Source organism: Amphibalanus amphitrite, unplaced genomic scaffold (assembly GCF_019059575.1).
Source record: "Amphibalanus amphitrite isolate SeventyFive unplaced genomic scaffold, NRLGWU_Aamphi_draft 000051F_arrow, whole genome shotgun sequence".
In the NCBI taxonomy this organism is placed as follows: domain Eukaryota; kingdom Metazoa; phylum Arthropoda; class Thecostraca; order Balanomorpha; family Balanidae; genus Amphibalanus; species Amphibalanus amphitrite.
In genome coordinates this window covers 491,801-517,993 of record NW_024881547.1, presented here as the reverse complement: position 1 = coordinate 517,993, position 26,193 = coordinate 491,801, and the positions used below count along the sequence as shown (strand labels likewise).

At 51.5% G+C, this 26,193-nt stretch overlaps 1 protein-coding gene across 1 annotated transcript; it reads right to left on the bottom strand.

Annotated features, from left to right (window-relative positions):
• Window positions 1-11,773: 11,773 nt before the first annotated feature.
• On the bottom strand, window positions 11,774-24,228 carry LOC122377801. Its single transcript, XM_043358231.1, has 18 exons — window positions 23,256-24,228; window positions 22,797-22,967; window positions 20,338-20,362; window positions 20,016-20,163; window positions 19,552-19,686; window positions 19,131-19,367; window positions 18,581-18,802; window positions 18,041-18,347; window positions 17,395-17,834; window positions 17,055-17,124; window positions 16,697-16,885; window positions 15,647-15,821; window positions 15,309-15,439; window positions 14,437-14,557; window positions 14,003-14,138; window positions 13,003-13,070; window positions 12,424-12,660; window positions 11,774-12,167 (listed from the first exon to the last, which is right to left on the bottom strand). The coding sequence occupies exons 1-18, from the start codon at window positions 24,226-24,228 to the stop codon at window positions 11,882-11,884; spliced, it is 4,071 nt and encodes a 1,356-aa protein (XP_043214166.1). The 3' UTR covers window positions 11,774-11,881.
• Between the last annotated feature and the right edge of the window lie 1,965 nt (window positions 24,229-26,193).

The following is a 26,193-nucleotide window of genomic DNA, read 5'->3' as shown; positions in this document are numbered from 1 at the left end:
GCACATTGCACGGCTGTCCGCGATAGTCACACCTGCAGACGTGCACGGCTGTCCGCGATGGCCTCACCTGCAGACGTGGACGGTTGTCCGCGATGGCCCCACATTGTGACAGGTCAGGCTGTCCGCGCTACCCCCTGCCTACATACATGCAGGGCTGTCTGCGATAGCCCCACCTAAAAAATGCCCGGCTGTCCGCGATAGCCCTACCTACATACATGCAGGGCTGTCCGCGATCGCCCCACCTACGTACATGCAGGGCTGTCCGCGATAGCCCCGGGCCGTCCACGATAGCCCCACATCCATCCATGCAGGGCCGTTCGCGATAGCCCCACCTGTAGACATACCCGGCTGTCCGCGATAGCCCCCACATTGTGATACACCAGGCTGTCCGCGTTTGCCCACTTAGACATGGAGGCTGTCCGCATAACCCACCTGGTCACCTACGGCTCTCGTGACCATTCACTGCCGTTCACTGTGATCTCACAGTCTGGCTCTCGCCAAAAAACTATCCGTTAGGCGCTCCACAATTAACACCCTCAGTGGGGTGGCCCGTTACACATCCTTTAGCCTGTAAGTACCAGTGCCCGATATGTACTTACGACAACTACAGAATGCCACCATACACTTTGAGTTGTGCTGCCACCAGGTGGCAGTGCACCCTGCACCTGGCCTGTCGCTGGGGCTGGGCGGTAACCTAACATAAATGTTCACTCCACAGCTAGTTCGGCCCGCCAGCCCAGCCGGCTCGCCATTCGCCACCAACTGCGCCTTCTCTCTCCCCGTTTATTATCCAGGCGACAGACGGCCGCGCCCCCTCCGCCTCAACCCACTGCCAGTGAACCCGCTCTCGTGTCAAGGCCGGCTACGGCAGCCGACACCGACAGCCGTGGCTCTCCCGCCGACGCAGACATCTCGGTTAGTTCGGGCGGATGCTTCCCGAGACCCGGCCGTCGACCGTCCATCGCAGGCCGCGCCACCGCCGGGCCGGCAGGTCTCCGCCAAGCTTCCCGGCCTGCGGATCCCCCACACCGGAGGTGGTCACATTCGTCTGAGAACCGCGGCCGCCGCCGACGGAGGCGCAGTCCCAGCAGCTCCGGCCTCTCCGAATAGTCCGACTCCGAACCCTCGCGTTCTGCGGGCGAGCCGTCGCCGTCCCGCCGCCCAGAGCAACGGAGTCCTAAGCGCCCGCGGACAGGCGGCAGCCGGGGCCACCCCACCTGATACTCAAGAATCATACTAGTACATTTTCAGTGGACCACACTGCAGTACGCACCACTAACGGACCATCCGACTCTGCAGGCGGGCGCTCCGCCGCAGCAGCACCGGCTCGACCTGAGCCGGCTCGGCTGCAGGAGGCTCAGCCACAGCCGGCTCGGCTGCAGGGGGCTCAGTCCCCGTCTGCTCCGTAGCGTGCTGCAGTGTCTCAGGCACAGCACGCACGGTCGTTCCATTGTCTACAACCGCGTCAGCGCCGTCCTTAGTTGCCTCCCAGTGACAGTCCACGTACAATGGCGGCCCGTCATCGACACTGTCACTGTCCCCGTCGCTGTCCTGCCGGTCACATCGGTGACGAACGTTTCTGACGTGCCATGGGACCCCATCGACCTCGACTACCTGTCGTGACACCAAGCCCGTCACCGTCCCGCGCCGTGACATATCTGTGCAGCGTGTCCCACGTCGGCGCACCCACACCCTGTCCCCCACTCTGAGACGCGCCCCGTCAGATACAAGTGGGGGTGACCCCACAGCCTCCGTGGCGTCAGATAGCGGCGGCCTAACACGACACCGGTCGTCAGACACGGGTGAGTGCCGCTCGCTAGCTTCAGCGGCGTCAGACGGCGCGGACCGAATACAATCCCGCACGGTGTACTGATACACCCCGGATGCCGGGGCGGACTCTGCCGTCACTCCATCGCGCGGGGTCACGTTGTAAATATGAACCGCTTCGGCCACGGTACACTGGCGCCTCGCGGCGATGACTTTGATTGTCCGATGGCACCGCTCCACCACACCATTCCCGCCTGGCTCGTGGACAGCTCGGAATCTGAGAGCCACTCTCCACCGCGACGCGAGCACAGCCATATGACGGCCACGGAACACCGTGTCATTGTCTGTCAGGATCTCCTCAGGGGCTCCGCGCTCGAGAAATAGCTGCTCTAGGTGGCCAACGATCTCGTTGGCGTTGGCGCGACGCAGCGAGCGCCACACGCAGAAGCGCGATGGCCCACAGTCAATGACGGTGAGGTAGTTCTGTCCGCGGTGATGGGTGACGTCGATGGATATGCGCTGCCACGGGACAGACACGCCGAGCGAGCCATGTCTCCACCGCACCGGGGCCGGGTCAATCGAGCGGCACGCGTCACAGTTCTCCACCACTGCACGAGCCATAGCCCGAGTGGCGTCACGCGACACATCACGGCGGGCAAAGTACAATGTCCGACGGACACCGGGGTGGCCGGCCCGATCGTGTGACTGGCACACGGCTGCACGGAGCTCGTCCGCCGTACCGCCGTCGGCACGCCCAGCGGCGGCACCGGCCAGAGACGGCGGCTCGGAGACGACCGGAGACTGACTCCGGGCGATGGAGACTCGCACTCTCGAGTCACACTCACGTTACGAAGCCAGTCTTTGGGGACTCGCGTCAGTGCGTCAGCTCGGTTCTCAGCCGACCGCACGAGCGTCACCGACAGTCGTAGCCGCAGCTCACCGACCAGCTGACAGATGATCCCCACACGTCGCCGAATCATCAGCTCACCGTGCGCCTTTGTTCTGAGGCGCGCGCGGCCGCTGATGGCGTCATCAAGCCCGCGATGAACAGTGGCCGAGTCGGTGCGGAGATCGATTGTCCGCGCTCCCCAGGCGACAGCCAGGTTGACGCCTCGGTTGGCGGCGTCCAGCTCGGCCATGTTGATGTGCGTGGCCTCATTATGTCTTAGCCAGCACGCGTCCTCGATGACGTCACCGTCCGCTGACTCCAGCACGACTCCGGTGGCCAGGGAGCTGGCGTCCGTCCAAACAGCCATGGCGTCACCCTCAACGCACCACGTGCCGCGGGCTGGGTCGTCACCATTCAAGCGGCCTGCAACATAGTCCAGCTGAGCACGCAGCGCTGCGTCATCGGTGACGTCATCCCACGCCCGAGTTTGGCGGTCCTTTGGCGTCTTTCAGCCACGCAAGAAGGAATCGGCAGACACAGACACCTGGGCGAGCGAGGAGGGGAAGTCGAGACCGTGTTTCCGCCAAAAGAGAAAACAACCAAGGTAGGTGGTAGGTAACTACACCTGCGCTATCTACATCAGCTGCCCCGCATGACACTAATGGGACCGTATTAGAGCCGGCGATAATCACGGAACATTAGTGTCGGGGCAGACTGCGGCGGGGCAGACTGCGGCGACCCCATAGGAAGAACAACTAGGGAGAACAACATTCGACAGATGGCAGCACTAGACGAGATAATCAGGCAATACTTTAATATTAATGGGAAAGAAATCATGCCAATGTTTGCCCTCACCAAGCATGTTACCACGACAATGGAAGAATGTAGTGTAGTACCCCTCCCCGGGCCCGCCGCGGGCTGACAGCGGCGGCCGGAGCCGGTCCGACCTTTGGCCGGCCGGGTCAGGTAACCGGGACGGCCGCGCCGCGGCGCCGCGCCCGGGCCGGCCGGGAGACGGAGTCGGGTGCCCGCCGGCGAGCCGTCGGCAAGGGCGCGGGGCACATTAGTCGAGTTGAATGTTCACTGTTCAGTCTTGAGTGCGAGTGATGTATGTGTGAATCGATATGTGAGCAGCAAAATCCAACAAGAAAACAAATCCGTGAAAGAAAGGCAAAGGCAACGCTGGCAAACATCACCACCATAGTCTTCCTACGCCGAACGAGTTCCACACCAACGTGCATCAGCGAGAGTAAAACTAGGATCCTAACAGACCCACCCACCGCCCCACCGTCACCCATTCCTTCCCAAGTCTCCTTCCCCTCCGCTCGGGGCGTCTTTCAGCTACGCAAGAAGGAATCGGCAGACACAGACACCTGGGCGAGCGAGGAGGGGAAGTCGAGACCGTGTTTCCGCCAAAAGAGAAAACAACCAAGGTAGGTGGTAGGTAACTACACCTGCGCTATCTACATCAGCTGCCCCGCATGACACTAATGGTCACGTGCTGGCTAAATACCGAGACGTACCCGTATCGGAGACCTTAATGTTGCGGCGTTACCCGTCTCTGTAGGAAGCGGGCTCTCTAGCAAAAACTATTTTGTCTACAGAAATTAGTTACTGTGGAGCATATTGCTACCAGCCATGGCAACCACGTAAGCTCAGTTACGAACCAATTTCAGCGTGCCTTTAAGCAAGAGAGCCTATAAACGTAAAATTTAGGTGAGAACGAACTTATGGGACACCCTGTATATATATATATATATATATATATATATATATATATATATATATATATATATATATATATATATATATATATATATATATATATATATATTGACCTCGAAAGGTCAAGGTCAAAGGTTGACCTCAGGTCACGTGACCTCGAGGTCATCATGTATATCATTCGATGCGTCTTGACGAGCTGAACACAATGAGACCATCCACGCGTCTGTATCTTGTTCCTGTACGGAGTTATTGGCCAAAAACCTTTGGTGACCTTTGATGACGTCACATGACCTCACAGCTGCCCAACAGCAAAACAGACCTCAAGGTAGTGAAGGCTGATCGTATATGAAGTCATGTATGGTATATGGGGCCATTCCGACCCGTTTTTGTGGTAAAAACAGGGAGTTGATTTTTCCCCCATTGACTTATAATGGGGAGGTCGCGAAACTGACCTGACCTTAGGTCACCGATATCAAAATTCCGAGATATACAAATTGCACATACTGGTACCCTAACTAAAGCCTGAAGAGAAGAAATTGATCGGTCAAAAACTCTAGCTCTGGCGTGATTGCAAACTTTTCTGAGGTAGGGTCACCAAACCGCTCTGGTGACCTGACCTGAGGTCAGATCAACTCAAAATTTTCAGACATGTTGCGTAGAAGCCTTTTAGGAAAATTCAGAAAATTTGAGCTTCCTAGCTCAACGCGTTTGGGAGAAATAACCAAAAAACCTCAGGGGGGCTCCTGAGGCCCCCCCCCCGCCAGGAATAGGGTTAAACAGCGCAGGTTGCATTTTTTTTTTTCGTGGACTTTTGCCTGCCTGTATAGTGTATGCCGTGTTGCCTGCAACCTTCTGCCTATAGAGTGTGGACAGTACTCCTTTTATTGCTGAAAAGATGATGCAAGAATTAACACCACAGCCATCGTCCATGCCAAGAAAAGACTCGACAACTACAATTTGGCGTGGTCGTTACCAAGTTGATCCAGCTGCTATGATTTTGATTGAGTTCGATTGAATGATCGTTTTACGGAATGAGCCTCTGGGCTTAAGAAAGTTAAAATAAGATTTCAATTTCTTAGAAAATACCTATTTAGAATGATTTTCGCAAGATGCCACAATCGCTCACCATAAATATGTACAGTGCATCAATCAGTGCAAGTAGATAGAACGGAGGCAAACGGAGGTAGGATGTGACGATTTTCATGAATCAGTTTTTCTGTTGAAATGATATTCCAAGAAATAAAAAGGGAGTTTCGAAAAGAGCAATCTGACAATCAAACTCGAGCTTGCTTTACGCATTCACCAATTTCCTATGAGTCTTTTTTAGGAAACCTATACATAGGTATTCACATCATGATTGATAACATTATCTCTACACAATTTTGCACACAAAGAATGCATCAGCACCTTGGGCCTCGGATACCAGCTCCCCAGTACTGGGCAGAAAGTGCGTAAAAAGACGAGAATCGTCGTCGTTTTTCGGTTCGCCGTCTTTGTAAAATGCTATATAGTCCATTGAAGTATCGCCATTCTCCCAGTACCACTCATGGCTTGTTGAGGAGCTTCGAACTAGTCCGACAACAATCTTGGATGTGATTTTGGAGACGAAGTATTTCCTCTCTTCAGCGCTTGTGACGGATGTGATGCGAGATCGTGGATCAAGACTTGTGCACTCACTGTCAGCCATGTCAGGGAATGATTTGGTTGTGGAAAAGTAGTAGCAGTTGTTGTTATAGCCTAGCTCCCAGCCAGGCATGTTACACTGAAAAGAAGCCGAAGTGGTGGTTGCCGCTGTCGTCGATGTTGCTACCCGAGTGGTCAGTGCACTGGTTGCTGACTCGGATGTTGTCGTTGAAAGTATGACAGCTGCTTCTGTCGTTAAACTAGCTGTTGTCGTTGACTCTACTGTTGTCGTTGGACTGGTCGTTGTTGGATCAGGTGTTGTCGTTGGTTGAATGACAGTTGTAGTCGTAAGACCCGCCGCGGTAGTAGGCTCAGCTGTTGTCGGCCCAGCCGTGCTGGTGGGTACGGTCAGGGTGGTTGTCGGAGGTGCCGTCGATGCCGCCGGCTGCTCTGTGGTCGAGACCGGCGCTGTCCCGGTGACTGTCGGTCCGGTGGTGGCTGCCGACTCTGTGGTGGTACTCTGCTGGTCCAGGGCCAGTCCCTGCGGCGGCGAGGGGTCCCCTCCGTCCACCGCCGGCCCGTACAGCCCACACTGGAGGTCCGTCTCGGTGAACTGGACGCCCGCACACGCCGGCCGCCTCAGACAGAGCGCCCCGCAGACGAGCCGGCTGGGCGAGCGGACGGCGGCCAGCGGGCTGCCCAGCGGCGCCGATCGGAACTGGTGCTGGGTCACCAGACCGCCGCCGGTGTCCGACAGCCAGCCCAGCACCAGCACCAGCGACAGCTGCACCAGACGAGGAGCCGACCGAGACATTACTCTTGGATTCTCGTCACGCCTGAGTCAAGATGGGAAGTGTTGTATCTTATTATTTTATTTTTATATATAAATAGATCACAGGAAAGCTACTCGATATATCCATAAGATTTGAGAATGCATCTTACTTTTGACCAGTGACCTACCAAATAACAATAATAAAGCATAATTGCAGATTCCAGTTGCTCCACATCTAAGCTTGTGTAGAATTCCTTTCTGTGGGACACAGGTTGCGCAGCAGAAGGCACACGTCTCACCTGAACCCCGCTCGACACAGCTCTGAGAACTTCAATGTAACTAGTGAGCTAGGAGCTCCATCTACCCATTTCAAATAGGTTGTTTTGAGCCAGCCGACCTCAATCATAAGTCACCGGCCGTGATATTTTGCGGCTCGACAGCCGCAAGTTGCGATTCGGATCAATACTCCCGTGTCTCACAAAGTGCTTATAATTGCATGTTTTCTGGTGAGGCCGATAGGGTTCTTTGGTTAATTACCAGTCCACCTTACCTCAAATATGATCACAATTGTGTACGCGGATGCACAGCCTACCTAACTTACTTAACCCTCGCCGGAACTATAGGTTTTCTACATACGCGCCGGCCGAGGGGATGGGTACAACACCCCCCTCGCCGCTTCGCCCCTGGGCCCAATCTCACCAGTGCCGTAGAAATGATTTGGCAGCACTGGCCAAAGATGCCTCTTTATTTGCATTCAAGCTAATCTTGCCCAATTATTTTGATAGCGTGAATGATCATAAATGTCTCCTGAAAGAAAACAAATGAATCCTGAATGGTTTTGAATGTTACCGAATGCGGTAAATTCATATTTACAGCATTTGGTGAGATTGAGCCCTGGTGGAGCTAGCGCGTAACGCGGAAAATACGAGCGTGTGCGCCGTTACAAGACGCAGAGATTAGTACCCGATTTTAAGGTCCTAGGTCAACCGGTGACCTCTGAGGTCAGGTCAAGTGCCCTAAGGTAAGGTTCAGTTTTTGGTGAATAACTTAGCAAAAAACGGTCGCAGAGCCGCGATTTTGGCAGCATCGTGTTTGCCTCGCTCAGGCGCGTCGAATGATATACTTTTTGTTTGGGTCAGGTCAACTTAGGGTGTTGACCTCAGGTCACGGTCAGGTCAGCGCCCCCAGGTCACGAAGTTGGTCGAAAGAGGTCATGTCGCATATCATTCGATTCGGCAGGTCTTCTTGAGTCCATTGGTGGTTTTCGAGACTTGCTAGCTCAATTTGATCGGGAGTTATTGACGAAAAACGAATATGACCTTAATAACGTCATACATGACGTCACGCAAGGTCAATATTGCAACAGTGACGCATCTAACCTTGCAAGGAGTTCATTAAATCACGATTCTGTGTGCTTGAGATAGTTGAAGATCGTTCCCGGCGCCAGAATAGCAGTTTTCATTTTTCCCCATTGACTTATAATGGTGAGGTCACGAAAATGACCTGACCTCATGGTTCATATGACCTTTAGGAAAAATCCGAGATATACAAGTTGTGAGACTCGTAATGGATACTAGATCCTGCAAGTTTCATTTCTCTGTGAAAGCTCCTCTGGCAGTGAGGGCGTTGCGAAGTTGCGACATCTGAAGACCGTGCAGAGGTTCACTTATGACGTCATAGATCAGTGACCTGACCTGACCCGAAAATGCGGTTGATGTCAAAAGCTCCGGCTTGAATCAAAGATCAGGTATGCCAAGTTTCAGCTCTCTATCACCAGTGTGTTTGGAGCTATCGAGAAAAACTCTATGGGGGGCGGCACCCCCCTCGGCCGGTGAGGGTTAAATCGGAACCAGCAGAAAGATGCCTAGTGAAATGTAATGTGGATGAAATATGTTTAGCAATGTTTTTTTCGATTTTCACAATCGTCGATCAGACAAGCATAACAGAAAGTGGACAAGAAAGCAGGAAATTTATAAGTTTTGAAAAGCTACGCGTCTTTCGTCTCTCCTCTCACCCGTCATAGCAGGGATTCACCTAAAATAGCCGATGCCTCACGAGTCTATCGACTATCAGACCGCTTTCGTCTCAACATGGAACAAGCTGCGATATTTGAGAAGATGGGCAGGGATAGAAATTCTTAAAGGAAGCAGTTAAACGAACAGGTAGTGTTTTTACTATTTTACTATTGACATCAGATCTTCGGTTATTCAAAATCAGAAGCTCCACCACGTATGTAGGACGTAGGTACTTACATCGAGGCTAAGCAATACACTGCACTGTTTTGTCTGGGCTGGGTGTGCTCATCCTTTTCTTTTCGTTTGAAAATTCCACCCTTGTGATTGGATGGAACAGTACAAAAGTTGGGACGGAACATAATGGGACTTCAGAGCCAGGGACTCCCCAAACCAAAAACAGGTAGACGTCCTTATAGTCATTGGAAAGAGGCTATCGACACGGTAATGATCTTGGAAACCTACCATAATAACTATAAAAGTATTTTGTAGTTTTATCGTCCAAGCCAGACACCATTTCAGTCGTTAACTAGTGTTATTATCCGAAAAGCAATTACGAAAATGACTATAATGCTTACTTAGATCGTGCCCATTATCCATCGATCCGTGCAAATACCACTGGCGTCCTAAAATCAGTATGACAACCAGCACCAATGGGCTAATGGGGCCCCTCGCCGGCACGGTACTGCGCCTGGCCACTAAAGTTGAATATGACAATACCATGAAACCTGGATCTGATATATGGACCGCGCCACCACCATAGGTGACAAATGGCCTACACGCCGCCATAGGAAGACAATCACTGCCAAACGGTGACCAGTTAGCCGCTTGCAGCATCGAGACCTCGTGCGGAAGTGAGCTGAACGGATCAGCAGTGGAGACCTTTGAACGTTGGTCGACCTGTTCTCATGACTGTTATATCAATTGGATCTCCATAAGTAGCTGAAGTTGTCTGTGGCATCTGTATGCCAGCCTCCTCTGTCAACTAAGTTGGATATAACAGACAGCCTGTAGAGGTTGAGGAGAGGGCGCCTGGCTGTCGGGAGGCGTCCGACGATGTCTCGGCCGGCTCCTCGTCTGGTGCAGCTGTCGCTGGTGCTGGTGCTGGGCTGGCTGTCGGACACCGGCGGTGGTCTGGTGACCCAGCACCAGTTCCGATCGGCGCCGCTGGGCAGCCCGCTGGCCGCCGTCCGGTCGCCCAGCCGGCTCGTCTGCGGGGCGCTCTGTCTGAGGCGGCCGGCGTGCGCGGGCGTCCAGTTCACCGAGACGGACCTCCAGTGTGGGCTGTACGGGCCGCCGGCGGACGGAGGGGACCCCTCGCCGCCGCAGGGACTGGCCCTGGACCTGCAGACCACCACCACGGAGTCGGCGGCCACCACCGGACCGACAGTCACCAGGACAGCGCCGGTCTCAACCACAGAGCAGCCGGCGGCATCGATGGCACCTCCGACAACCACCCTGACCGTACCCACCAGCACGGCTGGGCCGACAACAGCTGAGCCTACTACCGCGGCGGGTCCAACGACTACAACTGTCATTCAACCAACGACAACACCTGATCCAACAACGACCAGTCCAACGACCACACTGCTTCCGACGACAACGACAGAAACAACTACAGTTCCTCCAACGACTACACCCGAACCAACAACAACATCTAACCCAACAACCACAGCGGTGCCAACGACAACCGAAACAACAACCACTGCACAAACAACAACCACGCAGACACCATTCAACTGCAACGCTGAAGCAGGCTGGACCATTGGCTACGGCGGGTGGTGTTACCACTTCTCTACTGTGACGAAAGATGCAGGAAAGGCAGACCAAGAGTGTGCCAATTTGCGCGAGGGAGCGCGTATTGTATCTGTTACAAACGCTGATGAGAAAGACTACATCACTGACAATGTCAACAATCAGGTACACATCGGTCTCATCAGAGCTGACAAGAACACAGACGTCTGGACTTGGGCCGACGGGAACAACTCTACTTTCCGTCACTTTCTGAGCGATGGCGAGCCGAAGAACAGCGACACCTCCATGTGGTGTTCATGTCGATGAAACCTGACACCGGTGAATTTCTGTCCGTGAAGAAGGACGATATCTACGAATATGTTTGTAAGATAAATAAGCAAACCCCTGATGACTAGCAGATCTCTCTCTCCATATTTGTATAATCAGCACCCACACTTATTAAACACTTAAAGACCATGCAGTTTAAAGCAACAGCCAAGTGACTTTTTTGTCGCAGTCACCGCTACAAAGATTAAAAGACATGTGTGGCCTATTTGTAGATAGCTCTTGTAATGGCTGAGGACTGACGACAAGTGTGCGCATTTGCAGATATATTTACTAGGTAGACTATATAGACACATTTATGCCCTTTTCACACCATCAATAACTTAACCTTCGCTGGTCGAGCCGATCTCCGGCTTCTTTTTTCGCGGTTGCTCAGAAAGCGTAGGAGAAATAGCGACTGCATTTCATTTGCGACTTTTGATTCTAACTGCAAATAATGTACGGCAGAAGGGGTCGATCAGACCTCTCCTTCTCGGCCTCATCTCGAGCTGGAGCTTTGAGAAAAAAACGAGCGGGTTGCCCATGACGGGAGAAGGTCAACGATACTCAATTTTAAGGTGCTAGATATTGGTTGACATTTCACCTTACCATACGCCAACTGGCATATCCGTTTTCAGTGCCTACTGCGTAGGCCAATGCGTGTATGTTTGTCGAAGTCCAACGAGGAGTCAGTCAGCGACATCCATTTCCCCTTGCTCGTTGGAGTTGTCCAGACTTATTATATCTAGCTTGTCTCTGTACCTACTGAAGTATCACAAATATATTAGGAAAAAAGTCGCTCTTCGGCCAGTCAGAAAACTCGTTAGACATCAATAAAACTATTATATAGTGAATAAATAATGAGGTATAGTTATTTAAAATAAGGGGCAACTAGGCCAAGAACAGTTACCGCACAGTAAGCACACAATAAATCTGGTTTTTATTACCAAAACGGCAACAAAATATTAAACTCAATGAAACCATTAGGACAGGACATAAAAACAAAATACAAAACAAACCGGCATCTGCTTGTGATCACGTGACCTCGGCCGGCGGCGGCACTATGGTGGCCAGAGGGGCCGGCTGGCTCAGCGTCTGTAGGCTGGGCGAGCGGGCCTGGCTGGCCGCCGAACCGGCGCGGCGCTCCGCAGAGGTCATCTCGGAATGTGACAGAAGTGCCATCTTCTGCAAGAGGAAGGCGCGTCGTGCAGAGTTGCCGACGGCGGCGGCCGCGGCCGAGCGACGGCCCAGCGCGGCGGATACACCACCAGGCAGCCGGGGCTGGCGCGGCTCGGCAGTCAGCCACTGCGGGACTGGCCGCCTGGAGCGGACGCAGGGGACGTGTGTGAGACGAGAGCAAGAGAGAAGAAAGGAAAGAAAAGAAATTAAGGAGTGGAAGCGCAAAATAAGAGAGACGAGAAAAAGACGGAAAATGTATCAAATGGATCAAAAGAAAGGTTTATGAGACATTTACAGTCTACAACTGCGCCAGACCCAACCTGCTCTTCAGTCTATCCACCCAGCACTTGTTCTACAAACTTTACCCACTATAACCTCTCTCCCTCCTTTCCTCTCACCTTAGCGGCACGTTCAGACCACGCTGCAGCAGTTTCTGATGATAAATCAGGTACTTGACGGGCTCGTCGGTGATGCGGGCCATTTCTGCCAGGATGCGCCGCACTCGTCCCTTCAGTTCAGTCAGTTCCATCTGATCGGTGCCCTGGCAGACGAGTCGGTACTGGTCCGGGGACAGCGGCGCGGTTCCCGGCACCGGCGTCACCGTCGCCGCCTCCGCAGTCACACCGACGTTAAACCTGCCGGCAAGAGGGGGAAATAGGCGGTAGGGATGGACGGGGAGCCGCTTATCATCCATATTCGAATTTCGATCCCTGATAGCTGAATAGCGGGTTCAGAAAGGTGAGCGTGCAAGAACCGGGGTTTTAATAAAGCAGCTGGAAGTCATCCCCTGACAGGCGCAGGCACTAACGCCCGAAAAGCCCAAATTTCCAGCCTTTAAAAAGAAAGTTGTGGACGAGCGCATTATAAAAGCACTGAGCAGTGCAAGTTTACTGGAGCCATCAACCTCGGTCAGCTTTTGACAAAGAAAAAACGTGTTTCTAGCATCCCATCGGTCATCGTCCACCCTCAGTCCTCACCGTGCGCTGCGCTGGTTGGCCCAGAATGAGAGAACGATGTAGTCTTGTCGAATTACACGGATGGCCACCTGGTGAAAGACGGATTACATTGCCTCGTAAGGGAATGCGCTTATGAGAAAATCAACACGCTATCGACATGTTACGGGGTGGATCCAGCAATAAGCGATTAGGTAATGTCATGGGGGTAACGACGCTAGTCAACTGATTCTAGGCCCGTTATTTATCTTCACCGATCTAGCAAATGAAATAAGTTTGGTAAAAAGGGAGGGGGGTAGTAACTAGCGAAAACAAATAATTTAATGAAATGTTGAGCATTGTCTGCGCATTGTTGCTTTGTCAACCCACATGAGGGAGTAAACACACGCGGATCATTCGATCATGATACAGGCTGATTGAACAGCACGGGCTTCCTTTTCCTTTTCGAAGTTATGGCATGGTGGCACGCTATTTTATCTAACACTGATGAGCATTGATTTTATTTCATCGATTAGGAACGTTGGGTTCATGCATAAGCAGCGTTATATAGATCAACCACAAGTAGTTATTACTTATTAGGACATGCAAACCCGTTCATTAGATCTACAAAGGAATGAAATCGGTCCTATAATTGACATCGGTCGGTCTTGCTACCCTTACGCCCACGTCCCATTATATCACATGACAAATAAACGAAGCGCAATTACCAATGCTGAACGTCATTGTCTCTGGGACACCTCAAACAACAAAACATTCATGTCATGCTGTGCATGAACAAACCACGTGGAAGGGAGTTTGTAACTGGGAGACACCTTACAACAAAACAAACATGATTTAAGCTTAGCACGAGCGAAACACGTGGCCGGCTAAGCAGAAGTCGACCAATATCCATCAACTAAATGCCGCTTAAATTGCTCATGATTTTACGCATTAGCTAATAGCGCAGATACTCATGAAAAAATATTTTGAAATACATACATAATCCTAAAGGTTAGAGCTATAGCCCACTGTGCACCGTACTGACGTGTCTGCTAATGGCGAAGATGACCGGCTGCAGCGTGGGTGAGTGGTGGACGTGATCGTCCAGATCCGACCAGTGCCACCGGCGCACAGTGCCGTCATCGCGGTGATACCAGCCCTCCCGCTGGTCCAGCAACAGTCTGAGGGGAGAGGGAGAGAGGATGGAGGAAAGTAGTGAGGTAGAAGAGGACAGAGAGGAAATTGACACTTGTGATAAAGATGCATCGATGAGGATGTCGATGTTCAGAGAGTTGCAAGTCAAACTTTTCCATCACTCCATACAGCGCAGTTTTATTTCACACGTTTAGGTATGTCTAAAAACGTCTCACTGAAGTCTTATTTTTCTGCCGTTCCGATGTGCCGTGTTCTCACCTTAGGGCAGCTTTGTTGGAGTACGTTCTCACCTTCGGGCACCTTTGTTTGAGTATATGTTCTCACCTAGGGGCACCTTTGTTGGAGTAGACAAATCCAATGCCCTTGGGGTCAAACATGGCCAGCACGCAGTTTGGCGAGGTCAGGTCAGCGCAGGGCTGGTCGGGCAGCACCACAAACCGGCGACCTGACGGGGGACCAGCAACACCGTCAGCCGACTCCAGACATGGTAGGCTGGTGCTTTTTTGTTGTTTCAAATTAAGCAAATTATAGTACCTTTTGTGTTTAGTGTCAAAAGGTTTGTGTGGAACTGAATGTTTTTTTTCAAATTGATGCATATGTATAACCGAGTCCAATTTACAGCACTACACTGAAATTCTCGACACATAATTTCCGTTTGTCTTGCGTTTCCTGTTCCAACATATGCATAGTTCTGTGACAGCACCAAAGACAACAGCCGCAGAGCATTTCGTTGGCAGACATTATCAGTCAGACGGAAAACAGCGTGTGAGCGGTCGGCCAAACACTGTGGTTATCAATCGATCCCTTCTTCATCAACAAATTGGTTTATAAAATTATCGGTCCATTCATTTCCCGGTCATGAACTGAATGCAGCCACGTGACGTGTCTACCGACTGTATGTTTTTAGGGCCTTGGATTCATCAATTAAATTCGGCTTCATTTTTATGTCTCCCGACACAACGAAGTGACGCACTGCATGCGACACTCATGGATACATTAAAAAGACATCAAGCATGTGAACGATTCAAAAACTGTGTATATTGCAGACATTTGAGCTCGACTCTTCCTGTAAAATGATAGTTCTTCACATATGACGCTTTTCTACACCATACTACGTAAGACTTCGCTCGCTTCGTTCGCTCGCAACTATGTAGTTGCGGGTAAGTAGGTAAGCCCGTATGCTGTGCTATACACACCTGCAGGTTCCACAGTGATGAGGATGGCCGGCTCGCCGCTGGGGTACATGACGTGTCCAGAGCCGTCGTCAAACCAGGTCACGAACAGACTGCCGTCTGGATAGCGCTCCTGGAGGAACTGCCGCTGACCACTGAAAACGAGAGAAAGGCCCTAAAGTATCCAATCACAAGTAACTGTCCAATTACACCTTATTGCAGGAAGCCAGAAACATTCACTTTTCATTCGATGACCTAAGCAAACAACACTGAAGGCGAACCAAAACTAATTATTTCACTATCCGATGTCTATCCTCTCAAATATCACCTCGTGCATTTTGCTGCATTCTGCAATAACTCACAGCTCGACAGGGTGGGTGATGATCTGCTGCTGCGGCTGAGATGGGTCGCCGCCGTCACCGTCCGAGCCGTCCCAGGGCAGCAGGGTGACGCCCTCCTCGAGGAAGGCGCTCTCGGACAGGCGGTAGTGCAGCTGGTCGTCGGGACTGACCGAGTCCCGCTCGGCACGCTCCGCACCTGTGAGCAATCAACATTGTCCAGCTGATTATCTAAATCAAAGAACTTATAGAGATTCCATATCCTATAATACCGAAAACGAGGATTTGCGAAACTATGAGTCAATCAATAACTCCAAAGCAAAACTGCTTCGACGCATTGATACAAGTGACTAGTGAGAATATGTTTCTTAATCTTAATCTTAATCTTCGTGTGATCGGGTCAAGAGGCACGATGTCCTGTAGGGCCCGTTCTCGCCGATTTCCATAACTCCACTTAGTTCTCAGTCTGTTACAGGAGTGGAGTACCAGATCGACTCCCAGTGCGCATCCAGCCTGTTCTTAAAGACGTTGACTGAGGGCGAATGTACAATTTCTGCTGGAAGTCCGTTCCAATCGTTAATACACCGTACAGAAAATGAATTCAGTCTGGCACGGCAGGTTGCACGAGGCTTCCGTAGTTTAAGTGTGTGACCCCGAGTTCGCCTTTCAGGATTGGTTGCCAGAAGCTCTGAAGGATCAGTATCAACGTGGCCGTGCAGCATCTTGTATGCGTGAATCATATCCATGCGTCTACGCCGATAGTACAGTGACGGGAGCTTCAGTCTCTTCAGCCTTTCAGGATATGGAAGGTGGCGGATGCTCACCACTAACCGGGTGGCTCTTCTTTGAACCCTTTCGACTGCCTTCTGATCAGCTCTATTGAACGGACCCCAAACAAGACTGCTGAACTCCAGGTGAGGCCGCACGAGAGATTTGAACAGATGAGGCAGGGTAAACTCATCTAAAAAGGCGAAGGACCGGCGGATGACCGCAAGAACTTGAGACGCTTTGAAGACCGAATCCCGTATCTCATATTATTCAGCTAGGCCTAGTCATGCCATCCAGTCTACTCACGTTTGGTCTTCGAGTCCCTGCTCTCCAGATCCACAGTGCTGGCTTCCGTCTCCCGCTCCCGTTCCCGTTTCTTCTTGGAGCGTCGCGAGGGCCCGCCACCGCGCTCCTTCCCTTTGCGCCGCGCCGGGGGTGCAGACGACTCGGTGTCTGCGATGGTGGTGTCGTCTGTGTCCTTCATGTAGCTGCTCACTGAAAACGGAATGGAAGGAGATAGTCACAGCGCCCAAATTCGATGCGCTATAATTCTGAAACTTTACTTATAAGGTCATCCTCCATCGACCACAAAAGATGGAACTATGAACTCAAAGCACAATTCAAAGACCACGAAACGTAGAAAGTATAACTCAATCGTACTTACGCCTGATTCCTATCGTATCATCAATAATGTGGTCCCGGGAAGTTCTTGGACTTCTCCTTCTGGACGGTCCCTGAAAACAAAAGTATATGAGTCACGAATCACGATATTCTCAAACTAACTATCGTCATGGAACTCGCTAGGTAAAAATTAGAAACAGCAAATGTTCAATCGTGGCAATGATGATCGACTTCCCCAGTTCAAACTCAGTAGGTAATGCGCAATAAAAATGACGCACTTTCTCTCATTGTTCCTGAATATCCCTCTTTTCATTCCTCCTAGCTATCCCTCGGTCTCTCCGTCATACTTTGCATCCACTTCCATGAAAACCCGGCCAGCTCACCCGATCGGGTATGTTCTCCATGCTGGTGACGTCCAGTTTCTCCTCGATGCCTCCGGCGGTGATACTGAGCCCTCGTGCGTCCGACTGCATCACGCTGTCACCCTCCATCACCGCCTCCAGCTCATCCTGTGTCAGACGGCGACCCATCTTCCTCTCCAGCTTCTCCACCTCGTGCATCATGTCCCGCCTCGTCGTGCGCCTCTTCTTGTTGCGCGAGGCGCGCCTGCCGGTGGGGGGCGACTCGTCTCCCGCGGCGGCGCCGTCCAGTCTCGAGGATCTCTTCGTGCGCGAGCCCTTGCTCGGCTCGCTGGCGTGTCTCTGGCTCCGGCGCCGGGTGGCGGATCTCCTACCGGCTTCGTCGGCAGGACCGCTGGACTTTCTGCGACTCCTGTGGGACTTGTGCTTGCTCTGTTTTGCCTCACCAGCCTTCGCAGCTGAGGCTGCCAAGGAAATACATGATGGATCAAAAACCGAGTCTATTAGTCCTTTAGTACCTACCTGACGTGAAACAATCGATACCAAAAGTATTTCACACATCCTCACATAAAAATCACCTCGCTAGATATTTGACCGTGTTTCAAAGGATACTAGACCCAACAGCGTGAAATAGATCATCACACAGCTGGGTTCCCAAGTCCTCACTCACCCTTCTTCACCATGTCCATATCAAACGGCAGCAGGTGGGGCGCCTTTCCAGTAGCAGTGCCGTCCTGTCCATAACGTCCTAGTGCGCGAAGCCGCGTACGTTTTTCCACGAGACATGATATCTTGGCGGGCGGCTGCTGATCGGAAGCGGCCGCGCTGAGGGCTGCCTCCAGCAGCTCCGAGTCTTCCTCGAGCTCCCCGATGGCAGCGCGACGTCCGCGCAGAGCCGCCTGGCGCCGGATCCGACCCAGGTCGTCCTCGTACTCACGGGAGATGACCTCGGCGAACGAATAGCAACAAAACTCCACCTGAAAGGCAACGGAATAGGAGGGTGGACAGGAGCTCTGGTTATTCCCGGAAGCTTATATACGAGTACTTCGACGTGGTGGAGGAATAACACAGACTGTCAAAACAAAGGACATGCTTCATCGTAAAATATGAAAAACGCTGCGAAACTCTCTGCCATATTGTCCTTGACAGTTCACGCCTACATCCCGATTATTAGTTTCTTCACTTCGTGCACCCACACAGGCACACTCACACACATTTCGTGCTGTCCCCAGACCACGTCATGTCCGCAGAACGGGCAGATGAGCAGCTCTCCCAGCAGCAGCTGCAGATCCAGAAGGCGTCCTCCCGCAGGCAATTCTCGAGGTTCTTCGTACGGCCTGTGGGCGTACAGTCGCGGGTAGAGCGACTCACGGGGCACCTGCAGGATCGTCGGCCGGAAGAAGCCGCTCGTGTCGTCGAACAGCGGGTGACCCTGCGAAGAGTGGAATGAAACAAAGATCGGTATCAGCAACATCGTAAAAAGTTTGATTTTGTTTTGTAAAGGCACCGTAACGTAAGATCGTGTTGACCGTTTTAGAATATAATCTATGTGCTTTTCATTTGCCTTTTTATAGCACGACGTGATTGGTTACGTCGTGACGTGCACGTTTTCTATTTGACTAATTCCCTCTTTGGAGCCGCTGCAATTGTTGCGGTGCAGCATGCGGGATCGGGGATGTGCAACTTTCAACTTCTGCGCAACTTTCACGATGCGGGATGTGTTTAGTGTTTCTCTGTTCCGCGAGACACCGCCAACCCACCTGTTCGGTGAGGTAGTAGTTGAACACGGCCACGGAGGGCGAGTAGTCCTGCGTGATCTCCAGGTGGTAGTTGATGAGCGTCTCGTAGATGAGCGAGTACGGGGCGGCGGTGATGCGCAGTTTGGAGCGCACCATCAGATCTATTTGTGAGACGATGCGCGTCAGCTCGTCATAGTCCTGGTCAGAGATCATCTCCGGGATGGCGCCGCTGCGGGACGGGCTGCCCTTCGCCACCACCTGCAACGGACAGAGGGAAGAGAAGTGACTAAAGAAAGAGGGATAAGAAAAAGTCGATTGTCTAGGTACCAAAAGAATCGATCAACATAAAACGTCAAATAAGGAATGCGAAAATGCCCTTTTGTACTTTTGAGCAAGAACATACCGACAAATTATTGAATGTCTTTTGCCACTGCTGACTTACCTTTTCAGATTCCACTCTCGTTAGAGGTTTATTTGATGCGTCGATGGAAGATCTCTTCGGCTCCAAAATTTGTTTGACGTTTACGTCTTCATACACTCGGTCTTCGTCCAGACTTCTGCGCAAAATGCGAGCTACCTGGTAATCATAAATAAAAATGCACAATTAACGTCATCAATAAAGGCACACGATTTATCTACATCACACCTTCCGAAATTATTGTTTCATTGAAGGTATCTAGCCCAGATAAAGTTAACGCTCATTTTTTAAGAATGACACAAAACGTTAAAATTTAAAAACTCGTTAACAATTCTTATTCTACGAAAGTATTAAATAGTTTGCGCTCTTTTCCTCCCTTCACGTAGTCTTAGCATTATGACATCTCGTTGAATATATGGATATGAATATATGGATATTCATATTTGCCGCCATCTCGGATTGTGATTGTGAAGGACGTCTCCTCATACCTGAAGCGCCTCGTCAGTGTTGAGCCTCTGTAGAGCAGCCAGCACCTTCACCAGGCAGGACTGGCGATCGAGCAGCAGGTACTCGGTGGAGCTGGTCTGGGTGCCTTCAGTGCGGCCCTGCTCCTCCGTCGCTGTCGATCTGGTTACGCTGGTAAGACCGAGACAGGAAGCGTGAGAAGCCAGACGTGGGTTAGAGGAGACAGGGTGAGCTGAAGTACTCTAATGAGTAAAGAATGTAGAGATGCAGTATGTAAGTAGAGATGCGTATGCACCTATTGCGAGCTAAATCAGTATTGCAAAATGAGATTAAAATGCTACGTACCGTCCCGGTGAACTACCATCAGGAGCTGAAAAAAATACAAATAAACGTTACAAATAAACGTTATAACCGGTCACGATTCATTATCAAATGCTTATGCTTCATTGACATTTTTTAAACGTCACAGTCTAATGTACATTTAAGAGTTTCACCTGTTGCCTCATCCCATAAAATTTTGTTTCGATAGTTGATGACAACAATAAAAGAAAAGCACATTCGCCTGAAGCAGCGAAAAACGATTTTTGCTCGATTATGTATCTTTTAATTATGTTTTCCAGCAATTCAACCCTTTTAAGAAATTGATTTTACTCGTAATATGCAACCTTGTATTTTTTATTTTCTTTGCGATGCCTTACCGTTGAGCGTTGTTCTGTATACCTACAATGCTACGCACCTGGATCGGGGGCCGTCTGAACTGAGCTGATGTCGCTCCATGACGACCGTCCTCCAACCGCGGTACTCTCAGTACTGCTGACCAGAGATGTCAATCGGATACCAACTTTTTGGTATACCGATACCAAACCGATACCAACTTGGTATTTGGTATTTCAATCCTAATGTGTTTGGTATTTTGTTGGTATTATGAACCCTTACTAATGTATAACGATGCATCCGAAAGAACGGTTTCAGCTGGACAAGTAGCAGGCCTCATTCACCGGTTACAGCGTGGGAAGGCACCTGGTATAGACGGCATCACGGCGGAGCACCTTCTCTATGGTCAGTCGCCTTGTCTCCTGTCAGCTCTGGCGCACCTTCTCTCTGTCTGCCTGTCCACGTGTAGCGTGCCAGCTACCTTCGCTGACAGCGTTTTGTACCCGTGTTGAAGAAATCTCAATCGGACCCTAACTGCTTGGACAACTATCGACCGATTTCAATCACAACCTGCGCATCTAAGCTGCTCGAGCTGTTAGTGCTAGACGAACTGAACGCCTCATTTGAACCTCATCATCTGCAGTTTGGTTTTATCTCCAATCGGGGCACCATGCAAGCGTCTCTGTTGGCTGGAGAGACCATACAGCAGAATCGAGCCAGGGGTCTTCCTGTTTTTGTCGCAAACCTTGACGCGAGGAAATGCTTTGACCGAATATGGCATGACGGTCTGTTCTTCCGTCTGGAAGATTATCTTAGCGACTACTGCTGGTGCCTCATGGTCACCTGGTACCGCCACCTCTCTGCAAGGGTGACTTTTGGTGGCGCCACATCTGAAGCGTTCCTGGTCTGCAGGGGCACCAGACAAGGGGCCATCTTATCGCCAACCCTTGCAAACATCTTCCTCTTACCTCTTATTGAGGTCCTAGATCGCAGCGGTCGTGGAGCATATCTACACAGCCAGCACGTACCCGCTATCTGCTACGCTGACGATATTCTCCTTATATCTGCGAACGCGCGTGACCTCGGTGCAATGCTGCAGATGGTGGGAGAATTCGCGGCTACTTGGCGCCTCGACTTCGTTCACCCTGAACCGGGAAAAACCAAGAGCCATTGTATTATATTTGGACAGGAACTATTCACGAGCACACCGAGGTGGACACTGTCAAGACAGCAGCTGCAGATCCGGCAGACGACCGAGCACCTCGGTACGGTGCTTGATGACAACCTCAGCACAGACAGCCACGTGGCTCAGCGCATCAGGCGCGCTTGTGCATCATTCTATGGCCTCACACCCCTGGGCAATTTCACCAACCGCCTGACTGCTGCTGACAAAATCTTCCTCTGGAAGACAGTAGTGCTGCCGGCACTAATCTTCGGCTGTGAGACGGCTCCCCTCAGTTCCGCCGACATTGAGCGTCTAGACTCGCGACAGGCTTCGCTGATCAAGGCAGCGCTGGGTCTACCGCGTTCTGCGCACCATACGGCTCTTTTGATTGCTGCTGGGGTGCCTCGCATCGGTGAGGTGCTGCGAGGTGATGCCCTCCGCGCATTCCGTAATGCTTTCCGCGCTGACCACCGTCTTCGCCAAGCCTACGTCACTGGACTGGCCAGACTTGCTACGTACCCCGAGCAGTTGGATGGGTCGTTTATTGGCCACGTATATAATCTGTGTGGTGGGAACTTCGGCGCTATCATGCACATCGCTGCTGGGTACGTCGATCACGACATAGTCCGGGCACCACTCCAAGAAAGTGGTCTTATAGACAGTTTGAAGATGGTTTTGGCAAGCAACTGTCAGGCCTCGCGGCGCCTGTTAAGACTACTAACCTCCTGAGTGCTGATTAACTGTGTGTGTGGGTGGGTGGGGGGGGGGGGTATGTATCTTTTTGTCGCATGACGATGCTGAATAAACAATAATAATAATAATAATAATATAAGAGGCTAAGAAATTGGTAAAAAGTTGGTATTTCCCTCATCTTTCAAAGTTGGTTCGGTTTCGGTATTTCCCCACGGTTTTAGTTGGTATTTGGTTTGGTATCGGTATTCCGATTTTCTGTAATTGACATCACTACTGCTGACCGGGTACGTACCTGGCTCGGGGGCCGTCTGAACGGAGCTGATGTCGCTCCATGACGCCCGTCCTCCCACCGCGGTACTCTCAGTACTGCTGACCGGGTAGGTACGTACCTGGCTCGGGGGCCGTCTGAACAGAGCTGATGTCGCTCCATGACGCCCGTCCTCCCACCGCGGTACTCTCAGTACTGCTGACCGGGTACACTGACGACATGGAAAGGGACGGGACAGCATGCTTAGGCAAGGTCGTGGTGAAACCGGCTCAAATTAGCCTATCGGTCAGCTAAACGTGCTTTCTGGTAAACATAGTGAAGTTTAAATACATAAGCTTTGGGGATCTATTTGGCTCCAGAGTAATTTCGGGTCCTTTGTTTGATACGAGCACTAACTTTTTCAGCTTCTCCAAATGGAAAAGGACGTATGGTATTAAATGTGCTCTTTTACTAGAGGGCTGCCTCAGCTTACTATGTACTTACATGACAGCGAGGTCGAGTGTGACGTCTGGTCCTCATCAACGTGAAAACGCGGGTCCGTCCTTCTCTGGTACTCGACGTACGCCTTGGTGGACGTTTTTCTCTTCCACTTCTGGTACTTTTCGGCGCTAGACGCCCGCTTCTTTCTGCGCAGAGATGACTTCCTGCGGCGAGACACGGTCCCATCAGATCCCACGAGGGTCACCTCGGACGAGGAGGACCCACGCCACTCCAGGCGAGCCGCCTCTTCATCTGGAAGAATGTCAGCGAGAGTGACCTCCATGTCTTCAGCAACACCGTCCGCCTCTTCTCCTTCCTCTCCCTCTCCAGTCTTCGGTGGCTTCTTCTCAGTATCCTCGATCGGATCTGTGCTGGTGCCAGCCGCCTGTTTGACGTAGTGGGCGGGAGCGGTCTTCTCGGAGGTCGCGACCTGACCCTGCCGGTGGGCGACGCGCTGTCTCGCGTGCGCGATGCTGGTGCGGTACGTGTCGACCGATGCGAAGAACTCCTCCTGTATGCGCCTGGAGTCGGTGCCCTGGCTGTGGCCGGCCTCGCTGTCCGGCACGGCGTCAATCGGTGACACGCCCACTACCGGCACCTGATCGGCCGGGTCGATAACCCGAGGATCCGGCAGTGACTGAGGAATCAGCAGGTTTATCTTCTTTTCGGTAAGCGTGTGAAGCACTTTCTCCTTAGCGTTGGTTGGCTGCTTCTTTGCTCCTTGAAGCAGCTGCTTGAGGAACCCGATCTTTTTTGATTTGGCATCGGCCTGCTTTGTGTTCTTACCAGCTGGGGCTTTGTTTTCGTGCTTGCCTTGTGCCATCCACTTATCGAGAAGAGCTGTCGCATAGATGTTGTTCATGTCACCTTCTTCGTCTTCTTTGTTTTTCTTGGGCTTCTTGAAGGGATTCTCCAGCGTTATAAGCCTTGTCTGTTGGTCGCTGGAGCCAACGTTCGAAATATCCTCACCACTCATCTTACTTTGTGCACTTCCCTCTCCGTTTTTCTTCGCCCTCCCTCCGGCAGAAAGGCTGGTTCCGGACGACACACGTCTCCCAGACGCAGTACGTTTCGCGTTGATGGTACTTACGCTGGCTCGTTCTTGTAGATGGGCACGTGACGCCGCCTCTTCCGCAGCAGCGAGAGCCTGTACCTCTTCTTCCTTCTTCAGCTCTTCAGCTCTCTCCTGGAGCTTCTCTAAAGTCTCGTCGTCCAGGACTGTGAAGAAACTGCGCTTCTTTTCATCGGTGACTGCTCGTGCCATCGAAAGAGACAAACACTGTGGCTCCTCGTCTACGGTGATGCTTTTGTGTTTGTCCAGTGAGCGTTTGGCATGTGCTCCTTTCGACGTCCCACGATTCTCCTTCAGAGACGGCTGCTGTTTTGGGGCAGGGGTCACCGAGGAGGATCGTCGAGGTTTCAGCATAGCGCCGCTGGAGGTGGCCAGCAGCGCAGCCGTCACCTCGTTGCCCATGCCGCCCCAGGGTGTCGGGGTATCCAGCGCCTGCTGAAGCCAGCCAGAGTCCGCCTTGTTGATACTGTCCGACCGCTCAAAGGGGAACGGTGTGTCTGAGAAAGGCGTCACGTCCGGGACAAAGACAACCTCGCGGTGCTGGCGCCCGGCGCTTGGCGAATGCTGTGTGCCGCCATGACCGTGGTCGGCTTGTTCGGAATGTTTGGACGCGGCGTGCTGCGGACCTCCTGAACTGGAGGCGCCGGCGTGGACGTGGGATGGCCTCCGGTCACTGCCCTGTCGGGACTTGGCCGGCTTAACTGCAAGGGAAGATGGTGTAAGAGCAGTCGTGCCCGGTGGGAAGAGGTTGGTGAAGCCAATGGCGCCTTGGCTTTGCCGTTTACCGACAGGGGCGCTCAGGCTTGTGTTTTGCTTGCGAGTGTCGTTTGCATTTTCCTTTCTTGACTCGGCACCCGCCGATTTTGACTTCTTTGAAGGCTCTTTGGATGTGTTACCAGTAGAGCTCTTGTTAACTTGAATCACTGGTTTTGAAGTTGTATCTTTTAGGCCAGTTTTCGACGAATTGCGGTTGTTTTGGTCAGCTGAAGACGACCTTTTTTTGACTGCCGACTCACTTAAAGTGACTTTCTCTTGTGACTGGTTTTTAAATCGGTTATCAGATTCGCTGACTTTTACTATTATGCCTTGTTTCGAATTGCTTTCCTTTAGCTTGACCTGCGAATTTGTTTTAGTCTTTTCGATAGAATTAGACCTTTGTTTAGTTACTGACTGACGTGATGTCACCTTTTCTGCTGACGATGCTTTTTTGCCGTCTCCCAGCTTTACCTGTGACTGCGTTTTTGCGTGTTGCTCAACGGAAGAAGATCTCTTCTTTGCAGCCGGAACTGTGGAAAGCGATGACTTTTTCTGTGCAGCCTCTGATGAATTACTTTTCTGAACAGCCGTTTTACTGGTTTTAAATTCCTTCTTTGATGCTGAGAGTGACACTGTTCTTTTAACGTCACTTTCTGGTGCAGCGCTCTGCTGGTCTTTTGTTGGCACATTATCTCGGCTGGTCGTTTTTAGCGCAGTAGAAGTGGCCGACTTGCGCCTTAGTTCGCTTTCCTTTTTGACTGCTTTAATTTCTCCCTCTGTCAGATCAAATTCCTTGATGGAACTCACTGAAATCTGTAGCTTTGACGGACGCTCCTCCATTTCGATAAAATTGGTAACAAATTTTAGCTTATTATGGATAACCACATAAGGTAATTAAATAATTTAGAATTTATGCGGGTTAAAAGTAAAAATGCTCGCAGTTAAGAATTAATCTGTAATTGGCGGCTGAGTTCGTCTGAGTGTGACAGACACGGTGCAGAACATCTCCACCATAGTGTCCGTGTTATTGAAACAGGCGAATGCTCTCACGTGAACTGATATTCGTCTAAGCATATTTGATTGGTTTTTAACTACTTTTTACAAAATAAGATC

Bases quoted from the DNA above. Each gene is read 5' to 3' on its own strand.
- LOC122377801 (XM_043358231.1), bottom strand. From the start codon at position 24,228: ATGAGTGGTGAGGATATTTCGAACGTTGGCTCCAGCGACCAACAGACA. The intron at 15,440-15,646 runs GTGAGTTATTGC...TCTCGTTTTCAG, and splicing joins ATCACCCACCCTGTCGAGCT to TGGTCAGCGGCAGTTCCTCC. The intron at 13,071-14,002 runs GTCAGTACGGTG...GTCTTTCACCAG, and splicing joins TCTTCGCCATTAGCAGACAC to GTGGCCATCCGTGTAATTCG.